Source organism: Lissotriton helveticus, chromosome 8 (genome assembly GCF_964261635.1).
Source record: "Lissotriton helveticus chromosome 8, aLisHel1.1, whole genome shotgun sequence".
In the NCBI taxonomy this organism is placed as follows: Eukaryota; Metazoa; Chordata; class Amphibia; order Caudata; family Salamandridae; genus Lissotriton; species Lissotriton helveticus.
In genome coordinates this window covers 62010803-62025651 of record NC_136069.1, presented here as the reverse complement: position 1 = coordinate 62025651, position 14849 = coordinate 62010803, and the positions used below count along the sequence as shown (strand labels likewise).

Here is a 14849-nt window from a genome sequence, read left to right as displayed (position 1 = left end):
ACCACCGAGACTTCCACCCCCACGACCACCATACGCACCAACCGCCTGCTCTACTGGACCAACATCAACGACGATGACACCATCAAGATCATGAACACCATCCACTCCGGATCTCCGTCAGATCCATGTCAAGACCACGTCTTCAACAAAGCCAGCACATCCATTGCACCCCATCTCCGGAAAGTCATCAACACCTCCTTCAAGACAGCAACCTTCCCTGAGAGCGGAAGCATGCCAAGATCAACGCCTTACTCAAGAAACCCAAGGCGGACCCCAAGGACCTCAAGAACTTCCGGCCCATCTCCCTGCTCCCGTTCCTGGCAAAGGTCATCGAGAAGACCGTCAACAAACAACTGACCCGCTACCTCGAAGAGAGCAACATACTGGACCCTTCCCAGTCCGGGTTCCGCAGCAACCGCAGCACCAAGACTGCCCTCATCGCCGCCACCGATGACATCAAGTCCCTGCTGGACAACGGCGAAACGGCGGCCCTCATCCTCCTGGACCTGTCAGCCGCCTTCGACACGGTCTGTCACCACACACTACGAACACGCCTCCACAACGCTGGGATCCAAGAGAAGGCCCTGGACTGGACCACCTCCTTCCACTCCGGCAGAACACAGAGCGTCCGCCTTCCTCCCTTCCGCTACGAAGCCACCGAGATCATCTGCGGTGTACCCCAGGGCTCATCCCTCAGCCCAACCCTGTTTAACATCTACATGGCACCGATCGCCCACGTCGCCCGTCGGCACGACCTCAACATCCTCTCCTACGCCGATGACACCCAGCTGATACTCTCCCTCACCAAGGACCCCCACACCACCAAAACCAACCTTCACGAAGAAATGAAGGCCGTTGCTGAATGGATGAGGAACAGCCGACTGAAGCTGAACTCGGACAAGACGGAGGTCCTCATCCTCGGATCCAACCCTTCGGCCTGGGACGACTCCTGGTGGCCGACCACACTGGGAACCGCTCCAACACCCACCAACCATGCCCGCAACCTAGGGGTCATCCTCGACTCCACCCTCTCCATGACTAAACAGGTCAACGCCGTCTCCTCCTCCTGTTTCAACACCCTCCGCATGCTCCGTAGGATCTACAAGTGGATCCCGACTGAAACGAGATGAACAGTCACCCAGGCCCTTGTCAGCAGCAGGTTGGACTATGGAAACGCCCTCTACGCAGGAACCTCGGCCAAACTCCTGAGACGGCTCCAACGCATCCAGAACGCCTCTGCAAGCCTGATCCTCGACATCCCTCGCCGCAACCACATCACACCCCACCTGAGAGACCTGCACTGGCTCCCGGTCAACAAGAGGATAACCTTCAAGCTCCTCACCCATGCACACAAGGCACTCCACAACACCGGACCAACGTACCTCAACAGACGACTCAGCTTCTACACCCCCACCCGCCAGCTCCGCTCTGCCGACCTCGCCCTCGCTACAGCCCCCCGCTTCCGAAGAGCGACCTCAGGCGGCAGATTGTTCTCCCACCTCGCCACCAAGACCTGGAACATCCTCCCCATCCACCTACGGCAGACCCAAGACCTGCTAACCTTCAGAAAACTCCTCAAGCCCTGGCTTTTCGAGCAATAGCAGCATTCCCCACCCCATCGCCTTGAGAACCTCACGGTTGAGTAGTGCGCTTTACAAATGATATGATTGATTGATTGATTGCAGGCAAGTTACATGATACTATAACTGTGCACGATGGATCCACTAACGCACCAACACACCAAATTGTGGTCCCACTCAGCAGGCCACTAAGGCACAGAGGAATCCAGTTAAAAGACAACTGGGCTGCAATGGGAATCTCAAAAAAGAGAACACTCTTGACGTCCTCCAAAACCTGGAAAGTTCTGGCAGATAAGGTCTAACAGCTGACGCTTGCACCCTTCATTGGCAAGTCTGTGCTTTTGAATTGAAAGCTTTAAGTAGACCAAGATGTGTCTGATTGGATCACTGTGATCTTTCATCTAGAATTGACCAGATCACCTGAGAGGTCATGACCAACAGGCATTCAGGATGCAAATGCGTAACTTTAAGTTACACAGGTCGGGGTGCAATAAACACTATCTCTCCAACGACAGAAGTGAGCATTGAAAATTCCCAATTACGAATGACCGGAAAAGGTGGGAAGAAGTACACCCAGACCTTACTTACAGAGGACCAGCATTGCACCTCCCAAAGCAGCCCCGTCCAAAGCTCCTGAGAGCACGATAATATGCTTCTTCTGTTTTGGTGAGTTGGAAAATGTTTTACCGCGGATTCTAAAAAGCTTTGCAGCCTCATCCGGAGGAATCCATTCAGCTAAAAATGTCTGACTCCTGCTGAAGAAGTAGTCTGAATACAGATGCTTCTAGGGACTGCTCAGTGCAGGAGCATCATAGCTTCCCTGCACAGTCTTAAAGATTTCACTCCTCCGTACCTGTTGCAATCATGTGTAGCAGTGGAATTCATGGACTGTCAAAATCAAAATTTGTTTGCCATGCACAATGGGAAGAAACTCCACATTGATCGTCCTAAATCATTATGAAGATGTCAAATGAACTCTCCCATTCGGCTCCTCCAGATATGGCTCCTACACTCTACACGGGAGCCATTTGTCACCAAATGGAGACGACAATTGAGAATGACCATGTCCTGGCCTTTCTGAAGGTTATCATCTGGTGATCACCGTACCAGGCCCTGGCAACATTCTCATTCATAAACAGGAACCTTAAGCAGCTCCTAATGCTGTGACCACTAACCACTAGGTCACCCTCATCGTGCTCAAGTGAAATGCTAGCAGAATTACAGACCAACATGTGATCTATCCGTGAGAAGATCCGAAGTGTGGAATCTCTGCACTAATCTTAGCCAAGGGCAATTACTCTGATCTACATTTCATTCCATTGCTTACTGATACATACCATCCGTATACAAACCAGTCTGGTACCCGCCTCAAAAGAGGTTTAAAACACACCTAGGGTTGCTTGTGTTCTCAAGCAGTGGGTGGGGACAGGGCCTAACAGTTTATTTTGCAATGTCCCTTTGTAAGGGTGCATAACAGATTTGCATATGGTTCTTTCTTCTCTATAATGGTGGAGTGAGCAAACAAAAACAATAGACTGGAATGAACTCCACACTGAAATGTGCTCCATAGTAATTATCAGTGGCTAAGATTATTACAGGCATTCCATCAATCGCATTTTTGTTTTTCAAATACAAAAGGGACAGATAAGACTTAATGATTAGGCTACATCTTCTCTGTATGGGAACTAAAGAGTCTTCATCAGTGAGGTGTAATTTGAATCTTTTTGTACAGTGAACTAGAAATCCACTGAAAGAAATAAAATATGATGTATTGAATTTTTGAATGATTCCAAGCCACTGTAAGTATATTCTCTGACAGTAATTCAAGTATTTCACTTTGAACTTCTCAATGAGGCCTACCTTCTGCATCAGTGCCAGGGTCATCTGCGGACATAACACACACCTTCTTTGGGTGCTTCAGAAGCCACTTGCCCACCGCCACTCCCTGGAACCACAGATGAGTGGCCACCATGGGTAACACCTTTATGAACACCCAAGGTGCTGGTGTGAGATCAAAAGGTAGGACTTTTAACTGAATTTGCCTGTTTTCTACAACAAAAATGCTCAGGCTGTGGAAATAACGCTATATGTCCATCAGTGAGATCACCTTAATCTTTCTGTTCGATGTACTTGTCCAGAGCCCGGAAAGCTACAATGGAATGAAATTTCAAGCTTATTTTTGTAAAGTCAAAAATACCTTGAAGAAAACTTAATATACAGTTCTCCTTGAAGCACCTCTTCAATGGCTTGCATTAGAAGTAGCAGTTCGTGGGTTGCTGTTGGAGGACAGTCCAATGGAAACTCTTGAATGGAAGACTGAACTCCTTTTTTCACAACCCATCGGTCTGAGGCCATTTCCCTTTCAAATGTAATTCCATTGACATGTATCATTTCATGTCAAGAGGGTTGTCAAGTAAGCTTGCTCTGAGGTGCTGCAGCAACTGTTACTGTATATTGGGTGCCTGTCCTCTGTTTGGTTCGTCTTCGGTCGCTAGTTGAAATCAGAGATTTAGATCTGTATTGCTATGCTGTACATATTATCTTAGAGTATCTGACAACTCTGAAGGCCTTTTAGTCTATCTGTATCTCTTCATTTTTTCTAACATCTGGATCCATCTTGTCTACAAATCAAAGTGTTTATTCCATATTTCAACGACTAATCCTGGATCCACATATACAACCCAGCACCGCTTTCAGAATAAATGCCATTTATTACTCACCAGGTGATAATACAGCTTTTTTCAAGGAGTATATGGATCTTGCAAGTAACCAATCAATGCAAAGAGATCTTTCTGGGAGGCTTCAATCTTCATTGGGTCAACAAAACATAAAACCAACACACACAAGGGGATACACACTTGACCTATTAATCTATAAAGAAGACCTGCTCTCAGTAGATGAACCATTCCTATAGACTTTTCCGATCACTTTCTTATTCCTTTCGCTTTATGGCTTTTGCACTCCTTGACACAGGGACAATTGAAAAGAGCGATAACATGGTTTCACGATACCAAGAACATTGACGTCAACATGCATAGGACCATTGTATAGGTGGTACTACAGCCCATTGGCCCCACTACGGACATTAACGGCCCAATAGCCCACTGTTTTGACTGCCCCTCAGACTTGCTTGATGAGGTTACTGTACTCCAGAGCAAAAAAAAAATTACCAAAACCATTGTGCCCCCCCCCCCAGGTTCAACAAGACTTTATATAATAAAAGAAAAGCCCTGACCATTCTGTGGAAGAATGCAGACAACTGCCCCTACCACTAACCTCACATGCCTCCAAAACGTAAGATCACGACAGAAAATACATATAATCAGGGAGCTTCTATCATCAGTATGAGGATGTCATCCAACTGTACTTAAAGGTTTCCTCTGCAAATGGCATTGTGCACGTTGCCAACACTCTAAACACAGTTCAAGACTGGATCAAGTCACATAATTTAAAATGGAACACCTCCAAAACTAAATTTCTCCTAATTTCTTCACCGAAAACCACTAATATTTGTACAATCCTGGGTGCACAAGCTCAACATCCTTAACAGCAATTGTTGACCGTGCCAAATCTCTAGCAATCATCCTAGATAAGAATCTCAGCTTACAATTGGAAATCATCACCATGGCCAGGAATGCGCAATAGCAATTAATATCTTCTGAGAAATTCTGAAAACTCATGTTCAATCACTGGTGCTTTCCAGAATAGACTACTGTAACTCTCTCTTGACTGGACTCCCCAAACCCCATCTCACTCCTCTTAAAACAATTCCACACTCCAAAGCACGTATTGTGTACCGGGCCAAAAGGAATGACCACATTTCACCGAAGCTGGCTACACTCTGCTGGCTGCCCACTGAAGCCAGGGTCGTACAACAAGACAGCTTCCATTTTTCAAAAGACTCTACACACATCCATTCCACGTTACCTAGCTGACAAAATTAAGCCATCTGGGGGCACTAGACCATAGTGAAATGCTGAAGCACTGCTGTTTGAACACCTAACCTTCATAGGAAGCTTGACCAGAATCTGGAACTTTTTACCTTCGAATCTGCACACCACTACTTTGAAAGTTATCTTTAAATCAGAGCTGGAAGCCCTCCTACTTCAAAGATACCATACCTAACTACTCCTACCCAGTTCTGATCTCACTGGTTTAGTCTCCAAACTGGTTTACTACACTACCTCCATTTCATTAGAGTCCATCTTATATGTGACGCCAGTCCACGTCCTGATACACAAATTATATTACTGCTACATCACACGCTGTACTTGAATGTTCTGGGTTGTACCCACATAGTCACTTAATGTAATTTGGTGCCTTAAAAAATAGGATTATCTGAATGTGTACCTTATGTAAGGAGCCATTTCTATTGTAGAGGGCTCTAACACATTTAAGCAATGTCTGTACTTTATATAATTAAATGGCTTTTCTAAGACTTTGACTCGGAGAGAATCCTGTCAAAAAAAAACAAAAGTGGCACCTTATCACAGAAGATTGGCCACCCCACACTAGACTGAATCTATGCTAGGCTTATTCCATCCCATTAGCTACCTCCTGATGGAATGTGTCAGTTTGAAGAATAGGCAATTGGCAAGTGACTTCCTCGACCAGCTGTCAGAAGAAATATTAGCAATTTCCTAGACACTGCGTCCCATCTTTTGTATTTTTTTTTATTCGGCCATCGGCTGAGATTTTCTGGACAGAACTAGCCAGGGCTTCACTTTCAGAGCTCCTTCAGGGGAAAATTTGCCCAATGAGGCATCAACTTTCTCTTGCTAGATCTCCACAAGTTTCCATCTTTCACAGTTGACACCCAAATACCACAGACAGTGGTCGGGCTGCACCTATGAACTCCATAGGTGATTTAGTCTTTTTATGAATCAATAAATATACAATGAATGAGAACCAAGCCAATGAAATGTGAACTTCTTGACCTATGAAACTTCTGGACATGCCCCTGGGCAGGTTATAAAGTCCTGGCACCTAGGTGAGGAATAGGGAACTGGAGGGGCTCAGTTGGGGCAGTACCATTTTTGTGATGGATCTTTCCACTACTAGCCAGGATCAGGTTATACCAGTTAAACATACTCTGATGTAAGTGGCACCACAACCATGTACAAAATGCTTCCAGTGTCCCAGCCTGCAGAGGGAATGTTATCAATTTTAACACGTGCTTTAAGTTATCCCCATAAAAAATGTTTCTAGTACAAAAAAAGCAAATCTGCTGTATCAATCCCCAATATCAAAAGGTAGATAAAAAGATGAAAGTTGTAGCAGCATATAATTGAAAAGCGTTGAGCAACTTAATGTTCAATCGAACCAGAACATTATCGAAGATGTTTTCTTGTCCCCCTAGACCTTGGTAAAACATAAATTAAGGATGGACGTAAAAGCAACCATGTGTGAGTATAATCAACCAGAGATTTACTAAATGAAGATATGGAAGATGTGCCAGTGGAACAGTTTATCCACACATTTGCAAGTAATGGCTTATGAAGGAAGCCACTTAGTGGAGCAAACTCTATATGTGAGACATGCAATTTACAGACTTACCATGAGAAGCTGTTCAGGAGCTGACAGAGAATCCTTATGAGTGATCAAGGTGTTAGGAAATAGGTGGATCTATGATATTTATTATATGGCCTCTATTTTAACCCTTTTCATAAACTTTTCAGATAAGAGTTCCAAAATGGTGTCCACAAACTTCTAAAAATGTCCTACGGATAGTATCTGAGGAGCCAAGGGACCCTGTTCAGAAATATTGGTTTTCAGGCCTCTGTGGGTATCAGTCCAGATAGTTTTCCCTTGTAAAACTTATGCTAAAACTCTTTTTTAAGTGATGTTTAACTGACATGGTCTGATTCTGGTCCTCTTGCTTCACTATGGGCCGTGTTATGATGTGGCCACAAAATGCAGCTGCAAAATTGCGTACTTGCTGAGTGGGCTCTCCTTATGAGTCATCCCTAATAATTCCTGCTATTTTCCCTCACCAGAATTACCAGTACCAAAGGTTCTAGAGATTCCGGTAGCGTTTAAATAACAGGGATTAGAGGATTTTTGGGAATAACATGCGGGAATCGGTTTGCCATGCCCATTCCGGTTTGTTTTGCACCTGGTGTTCCACCAGGACACTTTGCCTGCTTGCAGAAGGTGAAATCTCTTAGTTAAATACCACAGAGCAGCAGTGTTCCCACTAAACTCAAAGGGCCTGATTAGGATACAGCGGGAGGAGGCATCTGGCTGAGAGACCGTCCACCGTGCATCCGATGGGCTCAAGGACCTTCAGAAGGACAGTAATCCCTACAATAGGTGCCTGCTCAGGCACTGCCATAGGGATTACAATGTATCTCTCCCCCTGCACTTTCATGGTGGTCCACCCACCATGAAAAGGCAGGCGGAAATTGACTTTGGGGGGCCTGCTACGCCCCCTAGCCCTCTGCTGTGGGGCCTAAACATCCCTGCACTGTGTGGCAGGCATCGCATGGTGCCTGTCACAAGGTGCAGGGATGTTTCAAAACATGCCTCTTAGCAGTGAGGCTTGTGCAGCAGCCATTGTTCGGGCTGCAGCACAAGCCTCAATGCTAAGAGGCATGTTTCTGAATGCCTCCACAGTGGTCGGATCGTAATTTGCCGGGCGGGACCTCCAACTCCCTGATGGCCGGGCCCATTCCAGACAGGATGGCGGTTGGACACTCCTCCGACCACCATCATAATCAGCCCCATAGTTCTGAGGGGCTCGGTACCCACTGTTACCGGATCCACTGGAATTAACAGACCACTTATAATGGTGATCTTCATGCTAGTACAGAACACACTGAATAATAGTGAAACAGACTCACACCAGGAAAACTGCAAAAACTCTACTTGTCCCGATACTATCTTGTATCTTTTATTAATACTGAAGAAGCTGTAAATATAAATAGGTAGTAGATGTAGCTCTGCTCTATTATTATTTTTGTGCCTTGGTTATATTGAGGTTAGCTATGGTTTCAAGGCAAAAGAACACATTCCTTTTGAAAACTCGGATTATGGTTTTCTTGTTTCATCTGCAATTATGTCTTAGTTTGCTAGTATCAAGCACCAAGTCAAGGATAGATTTTGGATGATCCTAGTTTTGGATTTGGTTTAAATGTATTGATTGTGTTGTTTGTTTCTTGTATGTTTGGAATGTGCTGATGTGTATTCTTGTCTTTACATCCTTCCTTGAGCATCACAAGCATAGAAAAGGTTTTTCAACAGAATGCATATAGTATCTGATGAGAGGCACTACAGGGTAAAGGTTCCTCATCATTGCGCTGAGGTGGAAATCACTCACGTTCTTCCTTCTGTTCCGATTGTGAACTTCCAGAAGTACCAGGTCGACTAGACTCGTCAGCTTGGTCTTGTTCTGGCAGTTTGAGTTCTTCGTCTGATGTTTCTTGGTCAATATACCCATTGGTTTCATCTTTGATGTCAGCTTCTGTCATGTTACAGAATTGCAGCAGTCAAAAAAGTTGAAAAAGTCAAAAAGAAAAGCATCTCCCTTTCCAATCAAACATGTATTCTTTGCAGCTGTAGACAAAGGCAGGTTATCATGGGTTGTCAAGCACATGCTGTATGTGGTGGCATTCAGCAGGAAGTACGCTGAGGGTCTAACTGATAAGTGTGTTTGCACATTTAAGCCTACCTTAGGTGCTCAAAAAAAACTTTTGCACTGAAATTACTTATTATGGTAGAAAATGTATCCAGTAGCAGGGATTTCCCACTTGTCATTTTTTATGATAGAGGTGGGAAAGTGCTTTACAGTGGACAAGAGTTGCCCCACAAAACACAATGAAGACATACAAACTCACACATGTGGGTATTCAGAAAACATTCAGTAGGTAGTTTCTCAACTATGAGCCCTTGCAAAACTACTTCTGCTAAAGAGAAACGTAAGTGCCTTTCCTGGGTAGGAAGGGGAAACTGCTCTGGATTTCATGAAGCGTACTCATTGGATTTTTTTCTGATTCCCTAAAAAGTCAGAAATCAGCCCCAAATGAGGGAGAATACATAATCAAGATTTTTGAGTTTCAAACGCTGAGCCTTGTAAATCAAGTCTGGGTCAAGTATGTGCTGATGGCTGTGTGAATGTATCTGTCCATCAGGAGATGTGACAGGCTCATGTAGTCTTAATACATGTCTTGCTGGCACACCTGCTTACACTGGCGTTTTCAGACCAATAAGAATATCAGGGATGTGTTATTGGAATCTACTGTAGATTCAGCGGCTTTTGGTCTTCTTCTGTGTCGGGCTGAGAATATTCGGCCCTGTTGTGGGTAATTGTTGTGGTGGAAGAGGATGGTGTGAACAAACAATATGATAAAAATATATGGCCTAGTGCTTATTAACTACTTGGGATGTTCAATGTGTGCCCTCAAAGCAGTATTTCACCATGTTTTAATTCATCTGAACTATTTCAAGATGCCAAACAGTATAAATAATGAGCCCAACTCAACCAAAAAGGAGTACTGTGGTCAAAACAGCTTAGCTGTGCCACCTCCGCATGGGTAACATGCAGCCCATGAGAACTCAGGACAGATTTGAAGTCACCACTGAACTCATTGAGTCAGCATATCAATCTCATGTTCAGAGACTCAGGAGATGAGGGCACTAAATCTCTTGTGGGAACTTGGTGCCAGTGAAGGAGGTGCAACAACACTAGTAAGTGTAACTAAAGTCACTGCTCATTTATAAGGGGTCACCACATTCTTGGTGGGGAACCGGAGACATTTTACTATTCTTGAATATGCAGACACATGTATATGCTCTCTTCCATGTGTCAAGCATGTGTACATTTGTGTGTTTTGCATGTCTTTTGGCTGATGGTTGTGCTGTTCTTTTATGTTGCTCACCTTGTTTGCCTGCATCTCACCCACATGTCATTATGCTGATTATTCTCATTGTTTTGTCTGAGCAGAAGGGCGTTTGTGGAGTACTTAAGTAGCATTTGCCACTTTTATGTTAGCGTTACGTGATTAATAACTGGAGTTCTATAATGTTTTGATTTAAAGGACCTTTTAGTGTCAGAGTTGACATGTTCTCCTTCATTGACTTTTGCAGATTCATAGTTTGTCTTTTCTCTCTGTCATTGACCTTGCACATCACTTCCTGGTCTACAGCTGAACTGCAGCACTCTGTCTATCTGTGGTACTTTCAGAAGATGCACTTTCCACTGCCACTGTCTTCTCTGTATCTTCTCTTCTCTCTCGCTTCATGGACTACCTAAAGCCAATATACACAAATGTCATCTTGTTGGGTATGTCTATCGAGCTGAATGATGTAAGGGAGTAGACTTACCTGGTGCATCAGGATTATATGAATGTTTATCCTGATCCGCTGGGTCAGATCCTTCCAAAGCAAGATTTTCTTCTGCTCTTTCTACTTCTCCTGAAAAAAGAGATAATGTAAATTAGTGAATGACTGTATTCAGGTTTCTAAATAATTCTCCAATCTGAATTTTGATGCGCTGACTAGCAAGACGTCGAATACCTGAAGAATAGGAGCAGAACAAGGGCCCTTATTTAAATTTTGGGAGAGGGGTTACTGCGTCACAGCGGTCCTATGGGATTTATATTTCAGCGGATGGGATATCCGTCACCGTTGTGACGGAGTAACCCGTCCATTGAGATCTAAATCAGGCCATAACTCTAGAAGGCTTCGACAAAGTGCTCACTTGTGATCACCAAAATGTACCTCAGATTTGTTCATATTTAGCTTGTGTCCTCCCTTATGATACTGCCAAAAGGGAAATAATATCATTGACCTGCACTCTGTTGGAAATTATATAATGCTTAATGCTTTCCTACCTCTTCCAAGCCCCACATGGCTTTTGGAAGATCCAGAGAGAGGATGCCCCATGTACTGTGCATGGTTTGGGTAAGTGTTTTTTGCTCGTGGTCACTGTGGAAATAATGTTCAGTGATGTGTGTGAGGTTTTGAGACTGCGCTGTAATCATTCTGCAGCAAACTTGTAGCTGCACTTAAGTATGGTGTCTATCAACGATGGGTATGCTTACTATGATTACATTGCGGATGAACTCAAACGTCCCACGATGCAGTAAAAGAATAGGTGGTCCATGATTTATCATCTAGTAGCAGTGAATATGCAACCCAGAGAGATAACCAGACATCTGAGTAAATGGTCCATGATGTACCATCCAGAAGCAGTGGAGTTTAAGCCCAGGGAGATACTCAGACAACTCAGTAGATGGTCCATGATGCACCATGCAGAAGCAGTGAAGGTGCAGCCCACAGACATCTCAGTAAGCTATCTATAGGTTCCACACAGACGCAATGGAGGCACTGTCAATCATACATCTCAGGGAGAGGCTATGGCGTCCAGAAGCACAGGAGGAACATCCAAGAAAGAAGGTACACAGACACCTAAGTCGATGATCACCCAGATGCAGCGAAGGAGCAGCCCACGAATTACCACAGAAACCACAGAAGAGGATCTACGGTGTCCACCCACATGGTATGATATTAAGGATGTACTCTGCTTCACACTTGATAGGAAACAGAGGTCATACCTGATTTTACAGAAGCTGCTCCGCAAAGATGACGTGCTTTGACTACAACATGTACGGGTACTCTAGAACTGAAGTTTGAGAACCAGACAGACACAAGGAGCCGAAAGAAACACTGTACATTCATTGCCACCCTGGACACAAACCATTTTGCAGCAAATAATAATTGAAAACTTTTCTAAAATAAAGAATTTCAGGAAAATCTAAATGTCAGCTGTCCCACAAATGTGACAAACAGCACAAATGGTTTCAATCACTTTTGTGTAATAGGGTAAACCCAACAGAGCATGGAGAGTTGAGGGGCTTTAAAGAAAAAAAGGTGACATCTTTCCCTCCAATGGCTATGAAAGGTATAAGGTGGGGTGGGGTTTAATTCAGGCTGATTACGTCTGGTGTGGAGAAAAAAGAACCCTGGGTGCCACACAATCCGGAAATGTAACCAAATGTTCACTGCTTTGAACTCACGGGTGGGATCAGAAAAGGTGGCATTACAGGTGTGAAAACTTGTAGTAGTGAATACTCATAACTCGAGTGTTGGCGACTATTCACAAACCCTTTGCATGCTGTTTTCCAACATTGAAATGCATGGAAAATTGCTTCTGTTAAAAAGAAGGAGAAAGTAACCTCCCAAGTTGGGAAAAGGAAGGGAACATCCCAACATTTTGGAGTAGGCAAGAATCTTTTGTACAGGGGAAACACTGTGGACAATAAGGGAAGCGAGTGAGCGCATGTGTGCCTGTGTCCTTTCAGCCGGTGCTAACTGCATGCGCTGTCTGTGTTTCTGGCTTGTGCTGCTCATGTTTTTTTCTTGTTCTTACTGCAGTTCTAGCATATTTTCACTTTGAGGCTGTTATGTTGTCATGTGGGCATGTTCTCCTTCCTCAGCTTCCCTGGATATGTAGTTTTTTTTCTGGAGGAGTTTCTTCTGTGTTCTTGGATTTCCAAATGATTCAGTACTCTTTGCATGTGTCTATAGCTGAACTGTTGAAGTGTGAAGTGTGTGTATGTGTGTGTGTCAACCCTTCTTTTGTCATGATGGGTTAAAGAGAGTGTGTCTGCTCCTACCACAGGTATTCTGGTGAATTGACATCAGACTGTCGAAGGCACAACGAGACACTGAGGAACACTCACTTACCTGTTGTCATTGGTTCATCTGGCTGCTTGTCCTCGTCCATTGGGTTGCCCATCTGCTCCCCAGTGCCAGGTGTATGTGGGTTATCAGGCTGCCCTTCAGTGCCAAGTGTATGCAGGTTATCAAGCTGCCCCACTGTGCCAGGTGTGCGTAGGGTAGACTCCTCTGGTTTTACCACAGCTGGGTCTTCCTCTGCAATGCCAACTTCCCCTTGATAGACAGACCATGCACCTCAGTAAATGATTATACACACAACATTTAATAGAACTCAGTATCAGTAGTGTAATTTAACAAGAACAACAGTTGGATGCCTTGATACCACTTGAAGGGATAAAGTCCTCAAGGCTTTACTTAAGTTGTCAATGGTGGCCAACCAGGGTAATGCGGATTTTGTTGAACATCTATCACGGGCAGTGCTTGGTCTAACCTTCCAAGAGAGACCTTCCGTGTTTTGATTTCATGTAGAGAACTCCACTTCCCATTTGGTATTAGAGAGAGCATAGCTGAGGGTCTATGCACTTGAGCACAAAAAGCTCATGTTCGCAGGTTTTTACCATGACATACATGGATCAATCTAGAACTGAAGCACTAGAAGCAAAAAATTATGGTCAACCGACAGTCAGTAAAAACGTATGTTGATAACTGAGCTGACGAGATTTTTCTCTGCCACATTACGCCTGTCTGTGAAACACTTGAGACCATTTATTTTTGGATAGAGGAAATTGCGTCAGTTGACAAAGACAAACATGGTGGGGGAGACAAAAGGAAGCCTATCCATCAATGGTAGTAGTGGGAAAAGGTGGGTGGAGGGGCTGGGATGGGACAACATGGTCATAGGTTGAGGGGACAAAATGGCTGCCACTATGGCACATTTTTCAATGTCATAAATTAGGACAAGAGTCAAGAACGGTGACGTTACAAAGAGTGGTCCACAAAATGCAGTGAACAGACACTAATTCATACCACTGTGACTATTCAGAAACATTTTACAGGTGGTTTTCATGCTGAAACACACAAACATTGTCATGTTAAAGGCACACATGACACCATAGGAAATGGCATTCTGTGGTTAAAAAGGGATGTTAAAATTTACAGAAGGTAGAGATAGAAGCTTATCCATAGGAAAAATATTGTGGAAAAACAAAAACGAATGTTACATGTGCACATTCACATTTCCACATAAAGGGTTAATGCAGATTACCACTTTGTGAAAAATCAGCTTGAGTATGTTTTGTCCAGTAGGTGTAACACCTGTAAATCTACTTTTATGTCAACATGAAGAAAACATGAAGGAACAATCTTTCAATTTCGTAAATACTGAATTTCAGGAAGTTTGGCAACTGTATGTACATATCTGTCCATCTCCTGGCTTCACAGCAAGCAACGCTTGAACATGTTAAAGAGAATGTTATGTGTATTTGTATAGCTCACAACTCACCTGGGAGGGTGTCTAGGTGCTGGAGATATACATTCAGTACATACATTGATGCCACTGTCTTTAAAAGACCGATAAGGGCAACAGGAACAAGGTGTTTCAAGCTTCAGGGGTGCAATGTTAGAGTGGGGGCGATACTGGGGTCACAATAT

The 14849-nt window shown here is 44.1% G+C and overlaps 1 protein-coding gene across 2 annotated transcripts in view; it reads right to left on the bottom strand.

The window, feature by feature from the left end:
• Positions 1–14849, bottom strand: part of CFAP44 (cilia and flagella associated protein 44) — a 969845-nt gene that overhangs the window by 804527 nt on the left and 150469 nt on the right. Inside the window, exons 6-8 of one of the 2 annotated variants that reach the window (XM_078656625.1) lie at positions 13266–13472; positions 10902–10991; positions 8899–9042 (exon numbers count right to left, since the gene is read on the bottom strand). The exons of the other annotated variant lie outside the window; for it this stretch is intronic. Of the exons in view, the coding sequence (XP_078512751.1) occupies positions 8899–9042; positions 10902–10991; positions 13266–13472 (441 nt within the window). The remainder of the gene's footprint in view (positions 1–8898; positions 9043–10901; positions 10992–13265; positions 13473–14849) is intronic. 2 annotated transcript variants of the gene reach the window in all.